This window comes from Lepidochelys kempii, chromosome 2 (genome assembly GCF_965140285.1).
Source record: "Lepidochelys kempii isolate rLepKem1 chromosome 2, rLepKem1.hap1, whole genome shotgun sequence".
Classification (NCBI taxonomy): Eukaryota; Metazoa; Chordata; order Testudines; family Cheloniidae; genus Lepidochelys; species Lepidochelys kempii.
In genome coordinates this window covers 265,339,551-265,359,361 of record NC_136381.1, presented here as the reverse complement: position 1 = coordinate 265,359,361, position 19,811 = coordinate 265,339,551, and the positions used below count along the sequence as shown (strand labels likewise).

Sequence of the window (19,811 nt, the reverse complement as noted above, 5' to 3'; positions counted from 1 at the left end):
TTCAAGCGGTCCCAATGTGCCAGCTGTGAAGTTGTAGGTGACCACAAATTGGTTAAATTATTTAAAACTAAAGACAAGCCAGGAGAGTTACAACAGAACTACAGAATTTCACCCCCTGCTTGGTGCATTGCCTGCCTTCATTTTAAGATTGCTTCAGATCTGCAGCCTTATCTAGTCCCCACCCTCCCCCGGGGTCCATAATTCATCCACAAACCTCTCGGTTCCAAAAATGCGGCAAAGACATAACACAAGAACAGGAGAAAAACAACACAGAATCCAACCAAGACTTACTCTGTGTCCGCTAGATTGGCCCTCACACTGGCCCACACTGTGACAATTACAGCAGGGAGTCCTGAAAACAAGAAAGTACTCATCAGTACATACAATGTATAGCAAACTCAGTCTATTGTAAGTCAACTGCAGAGAGCTAGAGCTGGCGTGAGGGACTTTATTTAGAGGATTCCCCCATGGTTCAGGTATAGTTTGGAGCCTAAGGGCTCAATGCTGGTTTCACCTCCAACCTCAGGGAACCACAGATCTGGAAACAGACATAGACCCATATTCCAAGGCTTGGTCCTATCCAGAACACCAAATACAAATACCTCGTAGTTCTGGGGAAGTTTGGATCCAGAGACACAAATGACTCAGGACGATTATTATTTATATTACAGTAGCAATGATCTTACTAGAGGCCTTAACTGAGATTGTGATTCCATTGTGTTGGGCGCTGTACATACCTATAAGAAGAGACAACCCCTGCCCCAGAGAACTCACTGTCTAACTTGGCAAGAAGGAAAAATGGCAGGAGACGAGTGACTTGCCAAGGGTCACGCAGCAGGACAGTGACGGGACCAGAACTCCTGATTTTCAACCCAATGTACCACACTACCTCTCGGGATAGAAAGCATCCTAACCTTTACATATCCATCGCACACCTACCCAAGATGGCTGCTGGCAATACTCTCAGACAGTGACAACCTCTCTACCTTCCACTGCTTCTAAGGCTCTGAGACCTTCTCAAAAGTTTGGGAAGTAGGGCAGATCAGTTTGGATATTCATTTGTGTTTACAGCCCTGTGGCACCCAGAGTCAGATAGGATTGCAGCCTGGAGTTGGGGAAAGTACGTGTGCTGCCATTTTGGGTTACAGGTCATCTGGAGGCACTAGGCTCTGTGTGGCTATATAGTGCACATAGCCCTCTCACTGCTTCCAGCTGAAACTGGATTCAGCAGAAATCCTATGGGAGAGAGCATCTTTGTGATAGTTCCAGGCTGATCTCCAAACCCAGGAGATAAATAGAGCTAGCTGAAAACTTTCCAGTAGAACCGTTTCAAGTTGGAACATGCTGATTCGACAAAAAATGAAACGCATTGCAGGAACATATTGAAGTGATCAAAACTTCTTTCCGCATTAGAGTTTTGACTTTTATGTTCATATAATACATAATCAAAATGATAAAGTCAAAACAAAATATTTTTGGAATATATAATTTTGCAAAAGTGCTGAGGTTTTGACTTTTTGTCCCGATTCAGGACAAAAATCTCAGCATTTCCTATGGGACATAAATTCCCAACTTTGACCAGTTCTGGAGATAAGTATTAACTACGGAAATTAGGGGGCTGGGAGATTTTGCTGGGCAAGTCATTCAGATCACCAGGGTTCCTTCCTCTAATTTGATGCATCTTGACATTTTACCCATCATGATTTGATCACTGGTTTGATCAAAGAAAGAGCTTTTTCTCAACTGGGATGGAGAAGAAGCTTCTTCCATCTGCCTCATGAATTAACGAAAGCTAAAACAACCCTGGGAAAATATGTTTAAAGCGTAACGGCCAAATTCATCTCTGGTGTAACCACACTTATTTCAGTGGGTTTACACCTGGCATTACACCCTGTAAGAGCTAAGACAATATTGAATAGAATATATTCTTTTTTTGAGTCCAATTCTAATTTTTTTTTGCACCCAAATCCCCCATGGACTTCCCTGAAAATGCAGGATTGGGCCTACAAGAGCTTCCACAAATGGTAGTAAAATAGCCCCTTTCAGAAAACAAAGAGGATGGTTATTAATAATATAAACTCTGTGTAGATTCTATGCTCTGTGGGGCCCAATTCAGGAAAGTCCTTCTGTCTGTGTTTAACTGTAAGTCCATTGCAGCTCCATTGAAGTCCATGGGACGTTAAACATGTGCTTAATTTGGTGCTAAGGACTTTCCTGAATGGGGCGTGGGGCAGAGACTAAGGGCTTGGCTACACTTGTGAGTTACAGCGCATTAAGGGAGCCCCGGGCGCACTAGCTCACTCCCCGTCCACACTGGCAAGGCACGCAGAGCACTCTGACTCCGTGGCTGGTCCGCTCCTGGTACTCCACCTCGGCGAGTGGAATAACGTTTTGTGCGCCCCCGCTGGAGCACTGTGGCTGCCAGTGTGGACGCCCTGGTCTGTTAGTGTGCTCTGATCGGCCTACGACCTTGTCTACATTTGCCTGTGCTTGCGGCAGCATGCAGGGCCCATGTAGCTACACGCCACAGGGAAAGGCAGGCTGTGTCCACACGCACTGGGGCATGTCGCTACAGGCACTGGGGAAAGGCTCTGGAAACGGGGAGGCGGCGGGGAAAGGCTCCGGCAGTGGGGAGGCAGCAGGACACTCCACGGCTAGTCCTAGCAATGCAGACAGGGGAGGCAGCGTTTGGGTTTGCAGAGAGCTGGTTGACATTTTTCAAACACAATATTTTTAAACAAAAAAGATGATCTTTTCTCAATATCAGCAATTTTCATCTATCTAATCTATCTATCTACCCCCATACACCCCTTCTATCTACCTATCTACCTACCCCCATACACTCCCTCTCTCTCTCTCTATCCCACACAATCTATCTATCTACCTACCCCCATACACCCCCTCTATCTATCTGTCTATCCCCATACACTCCCTCCCTCTATCTATCTACCCCCATACACTCCCCCCCCACCCCATACAATCTATATCTATCTATCTATCCCCATACACCCGCTCTATCTATCTATCTACCGACCCCCATACACTCCCTCTCTCTCTCTCTCTACCCCCATACACTCTATCTATCTATCTATCCCCATACACCCCCTCTATCTATCTATCTATCTACCCCCATACACTCCCTCTCTCTCTCTCTCTATCCCACACAATCTATCTATCTATCTATCCCCATACACCCCCTCTATCTATCTATCTACCTACTCCCATACACTCCCTCTCTCTCTCTCTCTACCCCCATACACTCTATCTACCTATCTATCTATCTATTTATCTATCTATCCCCATACACCCCCTCTATCTATCTACCCCCATACACTTCCTCTCTCTCTCTCTACCCATACAATCTATCTACCTACCCCCATACACCCCCTCTATCTATCTACCTACCCCCATACACTCCCTCCCTCTCTCTCTCTCTCTCTACCCCATACAATCTATCTATCTATCCCCATACACCCCCTCTATCCACCTATCTACCTACCCCCATACACTCCCTCTCTCTCTGTCTACCCCATACAATCTATATCTATCTATCTATCCCCATACACCCCCTCTATCTATCTATCTACCCCCATACACTCCCTCTCTCTCTCTCTCTACCCCCATACACCCCCTCTATCTATCTATCTATCTATCTATCTATCTATCTATCTATCTATCTATCTATCTTTAAATTTTCAATTTTTCAGAAAAAAAAAACCCTGGAAAACAAAAAAACTAGGGTTTTTAATTACTTTTCATTTTCTCCCCTTCTTCCCCATTCTTTCTGAATGGCAAAATGGAAAAAGGAAAAGGGGAGGGAGAGGAAAAGGGGGGAAAAAAGAGAAAATTGTGGGATTGGGGGAAAGAGAAAGTGAAAAATTTAAAAAGCAAATAAGTTTGAAAACAAACATTCAAAACAGAAAAATGTTGATTCAAAATCAGACACATTTTGAAATTAGTTCCCTTTTCAAATGTGTAAAATGAAAATTACTTTGACAACATTTTGTATAATCCCCCCCCCTTTTTTTTTGACCATCTCTATTTTACATTGGTGTAACGGGAACAGAATTTGGCCTTGCAGGTTCTTTCCAAAGGCCGCAGCTATTTGTTCAAATTATTTAAAAGAAAAAAAGAAATCTATGCTATAAAGAACTTGCTGGAGGATTCTCTGCTCCTTGAAGTCTTTAAACCACGATCTGAGGACTTCAATAGCACAGACATAGGTGAGAGGTTTTTTGCAGGAGTGGTGGGTGAAATTCTGTGGCCTGCATTGTACAGGAGGTCAGACTAGATGATCATAATGGTCCCTTCTGACCTAAATATCTATGAATCTATGAACCTATAAGAACCTCGACCCTTGGGTTCCCTACAGTATCTCTTTAACTCCACTTTCCTCTGGGTCTCTACTGGCCTCTCCAACCAGTAGCTATTATGGTCATCATGTGGATGGCCAATTTGAGATCCCTTGGGACTGATTTTAAGTGGAGCCAAGCTCCCACAGCTCCCAGGAACATCAATGGGAGCGGTGGGTGCTCAGCCTACTCTAAAAACCAGGCACAATGTCAGGACCCAGAATTAGAAGACACTCTCAAAAACTTGGCCGTATGTGTCAGCCTGCAGGTGGCGCTGGCAGTGAAAGTCACAACGGATGAACTGTTCTTGCATTTGGCAAACCAGCCAAGAAAGGGCAAGCCTCACAAAAGCAATTTGGTCTCCCTCATGCACTCGTGCACCCATCCACCCACACCCCAGCCCTGCATGTGAAGCCACAGGTTGAGTCCCCCAGGGTGGCGATGCTGTAATTGACTTCTACAGTATCCACATTGTATGCGCTGTGCATGTCCAATCAATACACACAGTGTGTACAATGCAGGTTCTATAAAGTCAGGTCTCTCCCCTTGAGCTGGAAAAAGTGCAAACATCTCAGGCTAGGCAAAAATCCTTCCCCTCAGCCCTATTCCAACACACACACACACACACACACACTCTCTCTCTCTCTCTTCTTCTAAAGCCCCTGAGTCCTGCATGACGAAGAGCTAAGAATCCTGACTCCACCTGCAGTTCAGAAAGGGAGACTTCATTGGAGGGCCGGGATGAACTGTATCTATTCATAGGCCTACAGGGGCATCTCTATTCCATGCTATTGTGCTATTTTCTGAGTGATCTGTAACACCAAACCATGCGTGGTCAGCAAAGGGCAGATTATGCGCCCCTCACTGAAGTCTGGCTTGTGTAATGCCAACAGATCCCAGCTGTTGGCAGGCAAGATCAAACCTGGGACCTCTGGAGCTAAATGCATGAGCCGCTACTGCATGAGCTAAAAGCCACCTGCCTTTTCGCTCAGGCTGTAGAGCAAACTCAGTCTCGCTCTCTAAGTGGTCTCGCTGCCACTACATGGGCCAGAACACCACACCCGGGAAGTGTGTGGGTTACACTTGCTCATGCAAGGAACCCATTAGGAGGAAGTGCCACTCAGTGTGAGTAAGGGTTGCCCTAAAGTTCTTGTGTCTCTACTAGTTGGAGTGTAAACTGTAGTGTTCTGGGCTATAATACAATAATTGCATTCAACCTGTGGAAAAGAGCCCCTCTTCCCTGTCCTCTGCTCCAGTGGCTGGAGTAGTTATTCTTCACTTCCCTGCCTACAAGCAGTTGAGTAACATCACTTGCACAGAAGAGATGCTCAAGGCTGCTCTAAGTTGTGGCAGACCTTTCTGCATTTAGCTTGCAATCACTTTGGGAGCAGGGATAGTCTCTCACTAGGTGTATGTACAGCACCTAGCACAATGGGATTCTGATGCCAGTTGGTGCCTCTCTGTACTCCCCTGACAGCAATAACTCTCTGTCTATTTTAGGTTTCCCTATCACACTCACCCCCATAGTGTCTAATTGCCATGAGGTCCAGCTACCAGGGACAATTAAAATGTGAATAAAATACAATTGAGATAGTCTGATTTTCTACAGTTATTGGTCATACTCCTCAGACTTCCTTCATATAGCAGCTGCAGAGAACCTGAAGCTTGTTGGTGAATTTATTGACACTAGTAAAATCTTTTCCAGCCCTAGATGTCTGCAAAAAACAAATTCCTTCTCTCACCTTTGTATCCTCTTCACTACAAGAAGGGCCAGATCCGTCTACTGACCAGAGGTGAGTGAAATTTTTTAGCAGAAACTTTTTTTCAGTGAAAAATGGGGATTTGGGTTAACAAAACTTTTTGCAAATTCATGTTGAATTCAGATGCAAATTGTTTCAGATGAAAAAACCCCAGACAAATTCCTCCACAAATCTATCCATTGTAATATTTTTTAACTTGACACGACTTTCCGTTTTGAAATTTCCTTCAGTTGAATTTTAAAACAGTACAAAATAAATTTTAAAAAGGAAGCTTAAAACCAAAAGAAAACATTTGGTTTCAGGCTGAATGAAACATTCTGTGCGACCCAAAAGGAATTTTTTTTTCATCTTTTTGATTTGCTGAAAATTTTCCAAAAAAATCTCATTTTCAGGTCAACCCCAAACAATTTTTTTTACTCTAGTTTTTGGAACTGCTAGTGAACTGAAAAACCAACTATTCCAGGTCCACTGTTGACAACAACTTACGCCAGCTGAGGCTCTGGACTGTAAAGTCTCCTCCAGATAAATCCTTGGATCTAACATCAGAGAGCAAATTGGTGTTTTGGTTCCTTCAGCATAAATTGATTTATGGTGAAAGGTTTGGGTTTTCCTAGAAATCTCCAGGGCATTACAAATCCTTAGATGTTTGTTGTTATATAAGCAAAGGATCTCAGCTCTTGGGGCAAACTTCTCCCTTCTGTACCTATGGGAACATGGTAGTTATTTATCACTGGTTCTACGTTGGTCTTCACTGTGGTATGGGCATGATCCAATGCCCGCTGTATTGAATTGGAGTCTATCCATTGACTTCAGAGGGCACTGGACTAGGGCCGCCTTCTGAATGCCCAAAAGTTATCAAAGCCATGTGTATATATATATTTTTTTTTTATCATGCTAATCCAAATAAAGCAAAACCAAATGCAACTGGAGGAAATCATCCGTTCTCATTTCAGAGGAATTTAATTAAACAGCCACAAATGTTTGGAGTCAAATGGATAATTGGTGTTGTGACAGGTGTGCCTTTAGCATTGTGAACTGCTCAATAAGCTGATTATACTTTGGCAGCGATCGGAAGCGTTAATGAAAGGATCCGATACCTGTTTGACTGGGGATTTTTTGGCTACTTGGGCATTATTAGCAATGTTGCTTTGTGCTAAACGTGTGGCATTATTTCTGCTGTATTGCCCCTATTTCTAGGATTTGCACTAGGAAATCATTTCTCAGGCCTGTTCTGTACCAAGCATTTCATTGTAATACTAAGCGGCAGCGCACACTCGATGCAATTCTCGCCGAAGTAAAACAGACACAAGACTCAACTGGTAAGGTCCCTCTGTTCGTCCCCCTCTATTCGACACTGGTGAGGCCTCATCTGGAGTACTGTGTCCAGTTTTGGGCCCCACACTACAAGAAGGATGTGGAAAAATTGGAGAGAGTCCAGCGAAGGGCAACAAAAATGATTAGGGGTCTAGAACACATGACTTATGAGGAGAGGCTGAGGGAGCTGGGATTGTTTAGCCTGCAGAAGAGAAGAATGAGGGGGGATTTGATAGCTGCTTTCAACTACCTGAAAGGGGGTTCCAAAGAGGATGGCTCTAGACTGTTCTCAATGGTAGCAGATGACAGAACGAGGAGTAATGGTCTCAAGTTGCAGTGGGGGAGGTTTAGATTGGATATTAGGAAAAACTTTTTCACTAAGAGGGTGGTGAAACACTGGAATGCATTGCCTAGGGAGGTGGTAGAATCTCCTTCCTTAGAGGTTTTTAAGGTCAGGCTTGACAAAGCCCTGGCTGGGATGATTTAACTGGGAATTGGTCCTGCTTCGAGAAGGGGGTTGGGCTAGATGACCTTCTGGGGTCCCTTCCAACCCTGATATTCTATGATTCTATGATTCTATGTTACTCCTGTACTCTGAAGAGTTTTTAAATATGTGAGTCCAAAAAATTCTGAGTCTAACTGCAGCTGGAAGAGGAACTGTCCTACAGCGGATGTTTGGAAATTCCACTAGTCAATGCATCATTTCTTCAGCTTTCACTAAGGAAAGCCAGGCTTTCATAGCCTCTGCAACGCTGCCACCTCTGGGACCCCTGGATCTTCAGACACAAACCGCTACCAGCCGAGCTCAAAGATCAAAGCTCAGCAGCAAAGCTGTAGCAGGCTCAACAACTGCTATGTGGCTTAGCCACCACTAGCGCGGGACAGAGTGCCACACCGCGTGGCTGTGACATACCCATTACACCTTAAATGTTGACTAGCTAGCTAGTTGGGAGATCCACTAGTATAGAAACCGTAGGTGGAAATGACCAATTACATACAGTGCCAAGGCAAGATTGAGGCCTGCAGTATATTCTCCAGGGCTTTGTCCAGTACATTTTTTTAAAACAAGGTCTCTGCTGTTTCGCTTGAGAAACTCGAATAGATACCACCTTCGAGAAGCTTTCCCTGCTGTGTGTTTCTTTGCTCATATACCGCACCCCATTAGGTCTCATTATACCTGTGAGCACCGTCTTAAACATCCCCTCTTCTCCCTCGGTGTTTCCACCGATCAGATGCTTGCAGGCAGTTATCATGCTGCCCTCAAACGATCTGCACCTCATTAATCCCTGCCTTGTCTCACCGAGCCAGTGCCAGAGGGGAACAAAAGCACATTCTCTTCTTAAACACTTGTGTGTAAACAGCCTTCCACTAATGGCTTGCCCCCACCTCTTCCCTCCCTCCCTGCTCCAAGAAAAGATCCAGGCATAAAAAAAAAATCGCTTCCCCACAAATTGCAGGTTTCCATTTGTGCGCTCAGACACTTGAGAAATCCGGTGGCAGGAGAGTCTGAGGCCAGAGGAAGGAAATCAGAGTGTAGGACTCCCCCATGAACCAACACCCTGAGCCCTGGCTGCACGTCTCGTTTATACAACCATTTCTCCAGATGCTGACAGTCTCAAGGGAACCTGGCCCAGCCGGTGTCACACTCATGCCGACTTACACTGGCTGAGGATCTGGTCCCTGTATCTCTAAGGGCAGAGAATTATTAAAAAGAGTGAAATCAGCTGCAGTGCTCCATTCCAGGAACACCCCTGGACTGGTCTGCACGGGATCAATCTAAATATTATCTTCAGGGACTCGGTCCTGCCACAGGGAAAGAAGGCACTGCCTGGGACAGGATCTGGGGACCCCATGTAGGAGGAGTGGAACCTTGTATGCTGCAGATTGCACTTTAGGGTGGTTCCCTGTGCATTGCTACACGGCGGGGATTAAGGGGATGGGGCGAGTCAGAGGAGGGATTGGTGGATCAGCTACTCTATGGATCCAGAGGCCCTCATGGAGGGAGGCAGACTGGAGGACTGTCCACGGAGCATCCCCACTGCAGCTTCATGTCCTGATGAGGACTCCTGTGCATGCTGGGGAGATAGTTTGTGGACAAGGGCAGATAATAAGGCCTTCAGGGGTGATGTTTCCAGCAACACCTCCCAGCCCTGTAACTCTGTCTCCATCTGCTCTTTGACCTGCACAGACACATAGACACACAAACACAGAGTCAGCTTAGAAAGCCCCGAGAGCAGCGGCGACTCACCCCAGCCAAACAGCGTGAAGCCCCAAAGATACTTCTTCTCAGAGAAAAAGGCCATGAAGATGAGGCTGTGGAGATAGAGCCCTTCCACCAGGATCCAGTAGTAATTGGTCGCCAGGAAGTAGAGGAAGAAGGTGACGACTACCTTACAGCCCATCTGGAGTGAGGGCAGAGGGAGAAAGGGAGGTTAAAAACGCGGTGTGAACCTGAAGCAGTGGTCGTTATGAGCTAGCGAGAGCTTGAAAACAAGCTGGAGAAGAAAAAGGCTACCGTGCAAATTGGAGAGGGCTCTCCAGGGGGCGTTTTACAGGCGGCAGCTTGCTTCTGTGGCTAAGGCCCTGGACTGGGACTGAGGGTTCTAGTCCCACCTCTACCGCTCATTTTGCCTCACTTTTAGACTGTAAGCTCTTCAGGGCAGACACCATTGCTACATGCTTGTACAGCACCTAGCTCAAGTGACTGCAGTTGAGACCTCTAGGCACTATTCTAATAAAAATAATGATAAGGAGGAACATCTTATAGGGCTTGATCCTCAGATGGTGTAACGGCATTAACCCGAGGGGAGCTATGCTGATTTACACCAGCTGAGGATCCGGCCCATAAGGTTTACTGTAGGAAGGAAGTCAGTTCATGAAATCTGGTATAAGATGAACTCTCTATGGAAGAGCCAAGGGGTATCTGACATGGTTGGGTAGTTAGTCCCATTGGGGTGCCCTGAGCAGGGTCTCATTTTGAGCTCATGGGTTGGATCTGGTGTCATTGGAGCTACTATGGATTTATCCCGGTGTAAGGGCAGGTATGACCTAGTGTTTAGCTCCTGACTGTTCAGGAGAATGTGGGCAAGAAGAGAAACATGTGCCCCCACTTCGGGCTGCAATACACTTGCTAGAGGAGAGAGGTCCTGAGATCTGCCCCATGGCATTTACCATTCGCCTTTGCGCCTCACCAAGAGCACTCAAAGCCCCGGGTTAGGGCTGCTCATTACTTTCGAGTGCCAACTCATTGCTCTTACGGACAATTCTTTCTTCTGTGCCAGTGACCCATCAAAATGGGATTCTAGACCCCAGCATCTGCTGCTGTTTGCACGTGCTGGTTCTGGGTGTCGGCATTCTGGGAGATCATTGACTCAGCCAGCGACTCAGGAACCCATTGATATATTCCTATGACAGGGGCACCTTGCACACACAGGGTGTGCGGGGCGGGGAGCATTGGGCAGACGTTAAACAAGCAGCAGGTGGGCACCAGCACCTCCGGCAAGTGAGCTGCAGGTCTGCAGCTGCTCTAGATGGTGCACAGAAGCAGCAGGTGTGCAGCAGAGAACAGCCAGTAGGTGCACTGCTGTCGGCACAGACTGCACGGGCAGCACGTGACACATTCGTTCACTGCACACGCGGTGAGCGTCCGCTCATTGCACACAGAGGGAGCAGACACACAGCCGGAGACTGCATATTTGCAGGAGCCAGCGGGAATCATAGAATCAGAGAATCTCAGGGTTGGAAGGGACCCCAGGAGGTCATCTAGTCCAACCCCCTGCTCGAAGCAGGACCCATTCCCAGTTAAATCATCCCAGCCAGGGCTTCATCAAGCCTGACCTTAAAAACCTCTAAGGAAGGAGATTCTACCACCTCCCTAGGTAATGCATTCCAGTGTTTCACCACCCTCTTAGTGAAAAAGTTTTTCCTAATATCCAACCTAAACCTCCCCCACTGCAACTTGAGACCATTACTCCTCGTTCTGTCATCTGCTACCATTGAGAACAGTCCAGAGCCATCCTCTTTGGAACCCCCTTTCAGGTAGTTGAAAGCAGCTCTCAAATCCCCCCTCATTCTTCTCTTCTGCAGGCTAAACAATCCCAGCTCCCTCAGCCTTTCCTCATAACTCATGTGTTCCAGTCCCCTAATAATTTTTGTTGCCCTTCGCTGGACTCTCTCCAATTTATCCACATCCTTCTTGAAGTGTGGGGCCCAAAACTGGACACAGTACTCCAGATGAGGCCTCACCAATGTCGAATAGAGGGGAACGATCACGTCCCTCGATCTGCTCGCTATGCCCCTACTTATACATCCCAAAATGCCATTGGCCTTCTTGGCAACAAGGGCACACTGCTGACTCATATCCAGCTTCTCGTCCACTGTCACCCCTAGGTCCTTTTCCGCAGAACTGCTGCCTAGCCATTCGGTCCCTAGTCTGTAGCTGTGCATTGGGTTCTTCCGTCCTAAGTGCAGGACCCTGCACTTATCCTTATTGAACCTCATCAGATTTCTTTTGGCCCAAAGAAATCTGATGGAGCCAGGAGCCAGTCCTGGTGCGAGCAGACGCAGCTCCACTGAAGTCAAAGGGAGCTGCGCCCACGTCCATCAAGGTTGCATTTAGCACAGGGTGAGCGGCAACGGACAGCCAGAGATCACACCTCCAGAACCGGCCGGTGCACAGCCACAGATTACACAGATAGACACAGGAGGGCTCGGCACCCCGGTGCAGGGCCAGATTCTCAAAAGAACTCCGGTTTTCCAAAGCGCTCAGCCACTCTCCTTAGAACAAGGGGAGCAGAGTGCTTTCGAAAACCCAGCCCCAGTTGTGGAAGCTGGGAACTTTGGAAAGTCTGAGACCCCCCGATTCAGTGCTTATTCCATCACTGTTCTGCAAAATGTTGAAGGCCATGAAGACAGTGGGACTTAGGCAGCTGCACTCTCAGACTTGCAGGCCAGAAGGGGCTATTGGGATGCTCAAATCTGACCTCCTGAATAACACAGGGAGAATTCCACCCAGAACTTGAGTGCTTTGCTGAATCAGTACTGACTGCTGCATCCACGCCTGGGAAAACCTAGCCCTAAACAGGCAAGTCAGCTGAGTCAGATTTAACCCTGGGATTACTATAATTAAATATATAACATTAACAAGAATCAGTGCTGTCCCAGCCTTACTCGTCGTCGCTATGGAGTGATGATTCCTCATCCCAAGCACAGGGGGACGACCACAGCAATTAGGGTTGCCAGGTGTCCGGTTTTCGACCGGAAAGTTCAGATGAAAAGGGAACCTGGCTGTGTCCGGTCAGCATTGCTGACTGGACACTAAACGTCCGGTTACCCGCAGTAACCGGCCTCCGCCACCGCAGGGCAGGAAGCGTAGCAGCTGGAGCCTGGAGGAGCTGCTTTCTGCTTAGCTGTGGCTGGCTGGCTGGCTCTTGGCTGGCTCCAGTCTTTCTGGCAAATAAGTTGGTGTGTGTGTGTGTGTGTGGGGTGAATCCTGTCGGCCCTCACCTGCCCTTCTGTGCCCCCAATTTCCCCACCCTGGCCCTCTGCTCCAGGGACCCCTCCCCACCCCTCCACGCACCGATTGGGCAGGTTCTGCGTCAACTCCTCCCAGCCCAGCTCTGCAGGCGGCAGGTGAGTCCTGGGGGTGAGCGAGCAGAGGGGTGGAGCCTGGGAAAGAGGCAGGACTGGGGGCGGAGTCTCGGGGAAGGGGCAGGGTGTCTAGTTTTCAGCAGTTAGAAAGTTGGCAATCCTAACAGGAATATAGATACCACATTGCAGTAACTGGTGCATGCAATGCTGACCCCTGTCCATTGCCCTGTCGTCCCCTCCCTGCTGATGCAGGATTGTTCCTGACAGTGGATTTTCTAGGGCTTCCTGCAGTCCCTTTTTAAATGGCTCCTGCAACTCACCTAGTGACTAGGGCTGGTCAAAAACTTACCGTCAAAACATTTTTCTATCAAAAAATGCTATTTCGGTTACATTGATTTTTTTTTAATGCAAAATTGAATCCATTACAATCAGATTTCACATTGAAAAAGTTTGGAAAAAAATCATCGTGAAAATGACAGAACACCTCGTTCAGACATTTTCAGCCCAGAAAGTTTCCGTTTCTCTTTTCAAAGTGACTTTTAGTTCAAAATTTACTCTATTTTATGGTTTTTAAAATTAAAAATGTTGGAAATTGAAACAAAACATTTTGACTGACCTACAATGAACCTTTCTGGGGACTTCTGTTTTGTGAAAATGTCCAAATTTTGGCTTTTTGTTCCAATTTGGGACGCTTCCCCCCTCCCCCAAAATCTCGAAATTTTTTGCAGGATGGACAATCCATTTTCTGACCTGCTCTACTTATATCCTGTCCTCCTGGGGCAGTGGATATAGGCACTGCCTCTTGCTCAGAGAATATTATAAAGTGAACAAAGTAGCCCCAGCATGGCTGGCACAGAATTGCATAGCTCATGCCCTCTTCTGTGGCTAAAAAGAGGAATTTTCAGTGTGCAGAGCTGTCAATCTGGCAAATTTCACCAGCCAGAAAAATAATTTTCTGTTAAAGAGAACAAGTGAAAAAAATATATAAAGAAGATAACTTAAAAAAAAAAATCCCATTCAAATGATACTGTCTATATTCTTCGAAAATTATCAGCGACCCACACTTTAACAGCCCAAGGCAATAATTATGGAGCTCCCACTTTGTTTGGAAAGAAAGTAATATATTAATAATTGCTAAACCCTTTAGGTACTTGTTTGCTTTTGCAGTTCACTAAGTAGAAAACATCTCTGACATAAAATTTCTTGACGAATGCAGCAAAGTGCATGTATTCTTTGCAGACTCGGAGGGTTTTGCTTTTAGTTGATGTGGGCTAGTGCAGAGCTAATGGGACAGTCGGCATCTTGAGTAATACAAGGAATCAAATTGAAGATTTTCTGAATTAAAACATGTATCACTAAAGCTTGAGGTAAAGAGGCATGGTCTGTAATAGACCCACATCCTCTGCAGATGGGGACACGTAACAAAAGCTACGAAAATAATGGATTTGTCAGTTCAGGGGCTGAACCGAAAAATCTGGAAAATAATCCAGTTTGATTTAAACCAAAACCTTTTTTTTTTTTTTTTTGGTCAAAACATTGAATGTTTCGGATGATTCAAAGCAATTTTTTGGGGTGAAAGGGTTTTGTTTTTTTTTTTTTTGATTCAGCCATTAGGTGCTTTAAACATCAGTGTTTTAACTGGCCAAATTTGAAACTGAAATGCGGTTTGGAATCAGAAAGTCAAGCTGAAATGTTTGGAATCTTCTAAAAAATTTTCTACAACCAAAATCATTTGTCAGATTCAACCAGATTTTAGCAAATAGTTTGCGGGCCGGAAAAAAAAGCATTTTTTTGGTGCAAAAGAAAATCAAAAAAATTTTTGGCCCAGCTCCTCGCATGGTGTTCACCAGGCTATGCTAACGTGTGAAGTGGCGTTACTGGTTCTGAAATAGCCCTCGGCCGTTTCAACACAACTGGGGGGCGGGGGAAGTGCTCTTCAAACTGGCAGATATGCGGCCACAGGAATAACCCAGTTTGCCATTTCAGGGCCAGTTCCTACATATAAATTGGCACAACTCCACCAACTTCCACTGGGCGAGGATCTAGCTCATAGAGTACAAAACCTTCAGGCCCAGGAACATCCCTTAGCACATTGTGGTTTCTACCAGAAACGTATCAATAAATAATAGGAATAAACTACAATGGGAACAGCCAATTACAGGAACGTCAACCTGTAGAGGTGACAATGAAATCATAGAATCATAGAATCATAGAATCATAGAATATCAGGGTTGGAAGGGACCTCAGGAGGTCATCTAGTCCAACCCCCTGCTCAAAGCAGGACCCATCCCCAAATAAATCATCCAAGCCAGGGCTTTGTCAAGCCTGACCTTAAAAACCTCTAAGGAAGGAGATTCTACCACCTCCCTAGGTAACACATTCCAGTGCTTCACCACCCTCCTAGTGAAAAAGTTTTTCCTAATATCCAACCTAAACCTCCCCCACTGCAACTTGAGACCATTACTCCTTGTCCTGTCCTCTTCTACCACTGAGAATAGTCTAGAACCATCCTCTCTGGAACTACCTCTCAGGTAGTTGAAAGCAGCTATCAAATCCCCCCTCATTCTTCTCTTCTGCAGACTAAACAATCCCAGTTCCCTCAGCCTCTCCTCATAACTCATGTGTTCCAGACCCCTAATCATTTTTGTTGCCCTTCGCTGGACTCTCTCCAATTTATCCACATCCTTCTTGTAGTGTGGGGCCCAAAACAGGACACAGTACTCCAGATGAAGCCTCACCAATGTCGAATAGAGGGGGATGATCACGTCCCTCAATCTGCTCGCTATGCCCCTACTTATATATCCCAAAATGCCATTGGCCTTCCTGGCAACAAGGGCACACTGCTGACTCATATCCAGCTTCTCATCCACTGTCACCCCTAGGTCCTTTTCCGCAGAACTGCTGCCTAGCCATTCGGTCCCTAGTCTGTAGCTTCCATCCTAAGTGCAGGACCCTGCACTTATCCTTATTGAACCTCATCAGATTTCTTTTGGCCCAATCCTCCAATTTGTCTAGGTCCCTCTTTATCCTATCCCTGCCCTCCAGCGTATCTACCACTCCTCCCAGTTTAGTATCATCCGCAAATTTGCTGAGAGTGCAATCCACACCATCCTCCAGATCATTTATGAAGATATTGAACAAAACCGGCCCCAGGACCGACCCCTGGGGCACTCCACTTGACACTGGCTGCCAACTAGACATGTTGGAATCCATCTCCAAGTCTCTGCCACAGGAGTGTCAGATGGCCTAGAAACGGCTGCTGAGTGATGTCTGCATGGTTTGTACCGAGAAGAGCTGCCGAGCGGGAAATCATTGAATGATGTACTCTGGGGGGAGTTGTACATGTTGGGAAACTGATGTACTGACATATCTGGTGGAACAGAGGCACGGAAATTGTTCAAAAAGGGAGTATCTCCACAGCCACTCGGGGTATATTTACACACCCAGTGGCAGCCCACGGCAGCAAGCCTCTAAGCCTAGGTTGACAGACCTGGGCACGTGGTTCAGGGCTAAAAGAGCTATGTAGACAGCACTTGGAAGTTGCAGCTCGGACTGGAGCTCAGCCTCTGAAACCCCGAGCACCAGCCAGAGCTGCCACATCTCTAGGGCTCAGTAAGGTGAGCCCCACAAGCCCAAGTCTGTCAATGTGGACTCGCAGGCTCGCTTCCGTGGGCTGTGCAAATGTTCCCTTTATACAACAGGGTCCTGACGTTGTTCTTTAAAGAGGAGGTGCCCATCTTTCCACATAACGGTGCTGGGAATGGCCCTAAACCCTAGCTCTGATGTTACCTGGGACGACTGCAGGTGAAGAACTTGCATTGGTCGGGCAGACCAGAAGGTTCTCTTGGGTCATTGCTTATAGACCGTGGGCTGGATTCAAGCCAGGTACTAGGGAAGAGGGGATGCGGAAGACGTTGTGGTTTACTAGGTGGGGAAGAGGAGTCAGATGTCTCAGTCTCCCATTGGGGAAGAGGCAGGAAGTGGATAAGGCCCCAGATCACCTGCGTTCCCAGGGTGAGCCACAAAAGAGGGAGAGGTAAGATGTAACCGGCCATACAGCAGTACTCACAAACTGCGACTTATCCGCTGGGGGGGCCTCGGTGATGGACATGAGATCTTCTTCAGACAGATGCTCCATCTCCTCCAGAGCTGACCTGGAGTACAGGACCGCGTCCTTCACAAAGATGCTGACTGCTCTCAGCATGAAGGAGACAAACAGGTGCATGTGGATGTAGTTCCTTGTGCAGTGTAAACGCCTGGAAGGGGAAAGGGGGAGACACAGGATTGGAACGGTTTAGATGTCCAACGGGGCCTAGTCAAGCTCAGCTGTGCTTCCTAATGGCACAGTGGGGTCGAACGATTCGGCACAGTGCTGATACCCCAGCACACCTCCTCTCAGGAATGCTGTGCCCCTGCAGTGACCCAAGGCTACAGCCACAGCCCCACTCCAGTGCAAATTCACCCCTGGCGTAACCCAGGGGATTGGCTGGAGGTTGAACAAAAGCCACAGAGGCAGCTGACCTAGCAGTTGGGTGGGATAGGGTGCCCCAGCAAGAATAAAATATGGGGGATGGGTTTAAAGGTCCCTGAGATGTCACACTCAATTATACACCCTGCAAGTAAGATGTAAAATTAAGGCCCAAGATCTTGCGGTCATTTGTGGCACGGGGCTGTTAGTCCCTGTGTTAATATTTATATCCTATCTGGTTAGATTCCCTCTTCAGCTTCAATTAGATATAATATTCTACTTCACTTCCTGTTGTGTAGTGTTTCTGGGCACTGTTAAACAGCTGCTGAGCTCCACACCAGAGGTGGCGGCATTGCAGTGACAGGTGAAGTGATACCTGAATACAGATTGTAAAGAACTTTGAGATCCATTATACTGTAGCAGTGTAAGATGTGATATTGTTTGTTTAGCTAGCACTCAGAGAGCCTCTGAGTTTGCATCCTTTGAAATCCCCAGGTCTAATGATATGAAGAAGACAAAGAATCTAGGTCTGTTGTTAAGATTATGGATTTTAATGGGGGCAAGGGTGTCTTAAGACAATCTCAATTACAGTTCCTTGGTATTTTCCTCTATTTAAAGCCTTTAGGCTCCCTATGATACAAAGAGTGCTCAATGGATTTGTACAGGTCTGAGTAAGAGCAGGATTTGTTCCTGTAACTGAAATTTAATTAATGAGTCTCTTGCTGACATGTGAGCCAGAATAGAATCCAGCTCACTCCTGTGTAGTTGTGTTGGCTCTCCAGGGCAAAGAGAGCTGGCTGGGAAATGGATTTGCCGTCCTGTGAAAAAAATTGAGATTTTGAAAACAAAAAGATCATCCCAAATCATCCCCAATTCGGACAAAATGCCAAAATTTCAACAACTAAAATTGCTAAATCACACTATAAAAAAAATTGTTCTGGGGCAAATCAACAATTTTATGTTCATCCTTTTGAAATGGTTGAAGAATACCAAGTTTAATACCAAACAGAGTAAATTTCAAACCCCCAAGTGGTGCTTTTTTCAACTGTTTGTTCTGAACATGTCGAAGGGGGAGATCTGATGTTTTCAAATGGTTCCCCCCCCCCCCAATCTTTTTTCCCAAAATGAAATGTCGAAGTAGATACAATTTTGCGAGAAAATTTGGCTTCATCAAAACAGCATTTTCCAGCAGAAACCTTGTTTCAGCCAAAACATTTTGACCAGCTCTAATAAATAAAGTGTATTTTTGCTCCCTATAGCAAGTCAATCTATCTCTGGGCGACTAGAGAGAACATTTCTCCTAAGCAAGAGGAAGCTGTTTTTATACAGTCACTTCTCTGAGCACAGCCGCTCTCTATCAATGATCAACAGAAGGAAGCATGAGACAGCGCAAGACCTGAGCTTAATCAGAATTTCCATTCAATGGGCCAGAGGTACAGCATTAAATGTTTTAACAAGCTATCCAGGTCTCCGAAAAGAAACAAAGCATCTATCCTGGAAAAGACCCAAAGGAATGGGAGATTCATGGCCATGTAGGGGCTGCACTATGGGTCTCAGAATAGCTCATGTAAATGTCATCACGGTCCCAAAGCAGTCTGAGCTTGTCGTGTTGCACTGGCCTGTGTGAGTGTCTGATCTATGCGTATGGGGCTCCCTTTGTTGTCTAGGTTAATAAAACTGCCTTCCTTCAGCACATATACTAAAATTGGAACGATACGGAGAAGATTGCATGGCCCCTGAGCAAGGATGACATGCAAATTCGTAAAGCGTTTCATTTCCCAGAGAGCGGCCTGTGTGTTTTTAGAGTCAAAGGTCCCATGTGCAATTCCCAGTACTGCACATCCATGGTTTAGCCCAGGCTAGTTCTGTGCTGTCTGGGAGACTGTCTGCAGCTGTACCATTGCTGTTAGCAGTGTGGAGAGGTTACTCCCACCGCTGCTGGCTGACACTGCCTGTCATGATCACAGCCCACTAAGTCGTCAGTGACAACCCAAGGGGTGGCCCAGAATCAGAACTCGGGATTTCTGGGTTCCCTGCCCAGAGCCAGCTCTGGGTGCAGGTTACAGCAGTCTGTTGGCTGCTCTAAATTACACCCGTTGGCTGTGGTCCTCAAAGGATGGGGATGGTACAGGTTCCTCACCCAGATGAGGTTGCAGGAAGATGGACCAATTTCAGGGGCAGGTAAAGGTAGCGGCCACTTCTAAGGAGCGCCAGACTGCTGTGTCACTCAGCTTGATTTCATTATTTGTTTTTGCTCTGCTGTGATTGGCCAGTTTTGCTCCAATAATTAGCCAGCCACTTTGTTTCGCTCCGCTCCATGAGCGCGGG

At 46.5% G+C, this 19,811-nt stretch overlaps 1 protein-coding gene and 1 non-coding gene across 4 annotated transcripts in view; one reads left to right on the top strand and one right to left on the bottom strand.

The window, feature by feature from the left end:
* PTH1R (parathyroid hormone 1 receptor) overlaps positions 1 to 19,811 on the bottom strand; it is a 187,810-nt gene that overhangs the window by 24,924 nt on the left and 143,075 nt on the right. For all 3 annotated transcript variants that reach the window (XM_073334849.2, XM_073334850.2, XM_073334851.2), the window contains 3 exons: positions 17,085 to 17,271; positions 9,675 to 9,828; positions 292 to 352 (listed from right to left, as the gene is read on the bottom strand). In XM_073334849.2, coding sequence (XP_073190950.1) covers positions 292 to 352; positions 9,675 to 9,828; positions 17,085 to 17,271 — 402 coding nt within the window. The remainder of the gene's footprint in view (positions 1 to 291; positions 353 to 9,674; positions 9,829 to 17,084; positions 17,272 to 19,811) is intronic.
* On the top strand, positions 19,161 to 19,264 carry LOC140907984 (U6 spliceosomal RNA). Its single transcript, XR_012157695.1, has one exon. It is a non-coding gene; the product is annotated as a U6 spliceosomal RNA (small nuclear RNA).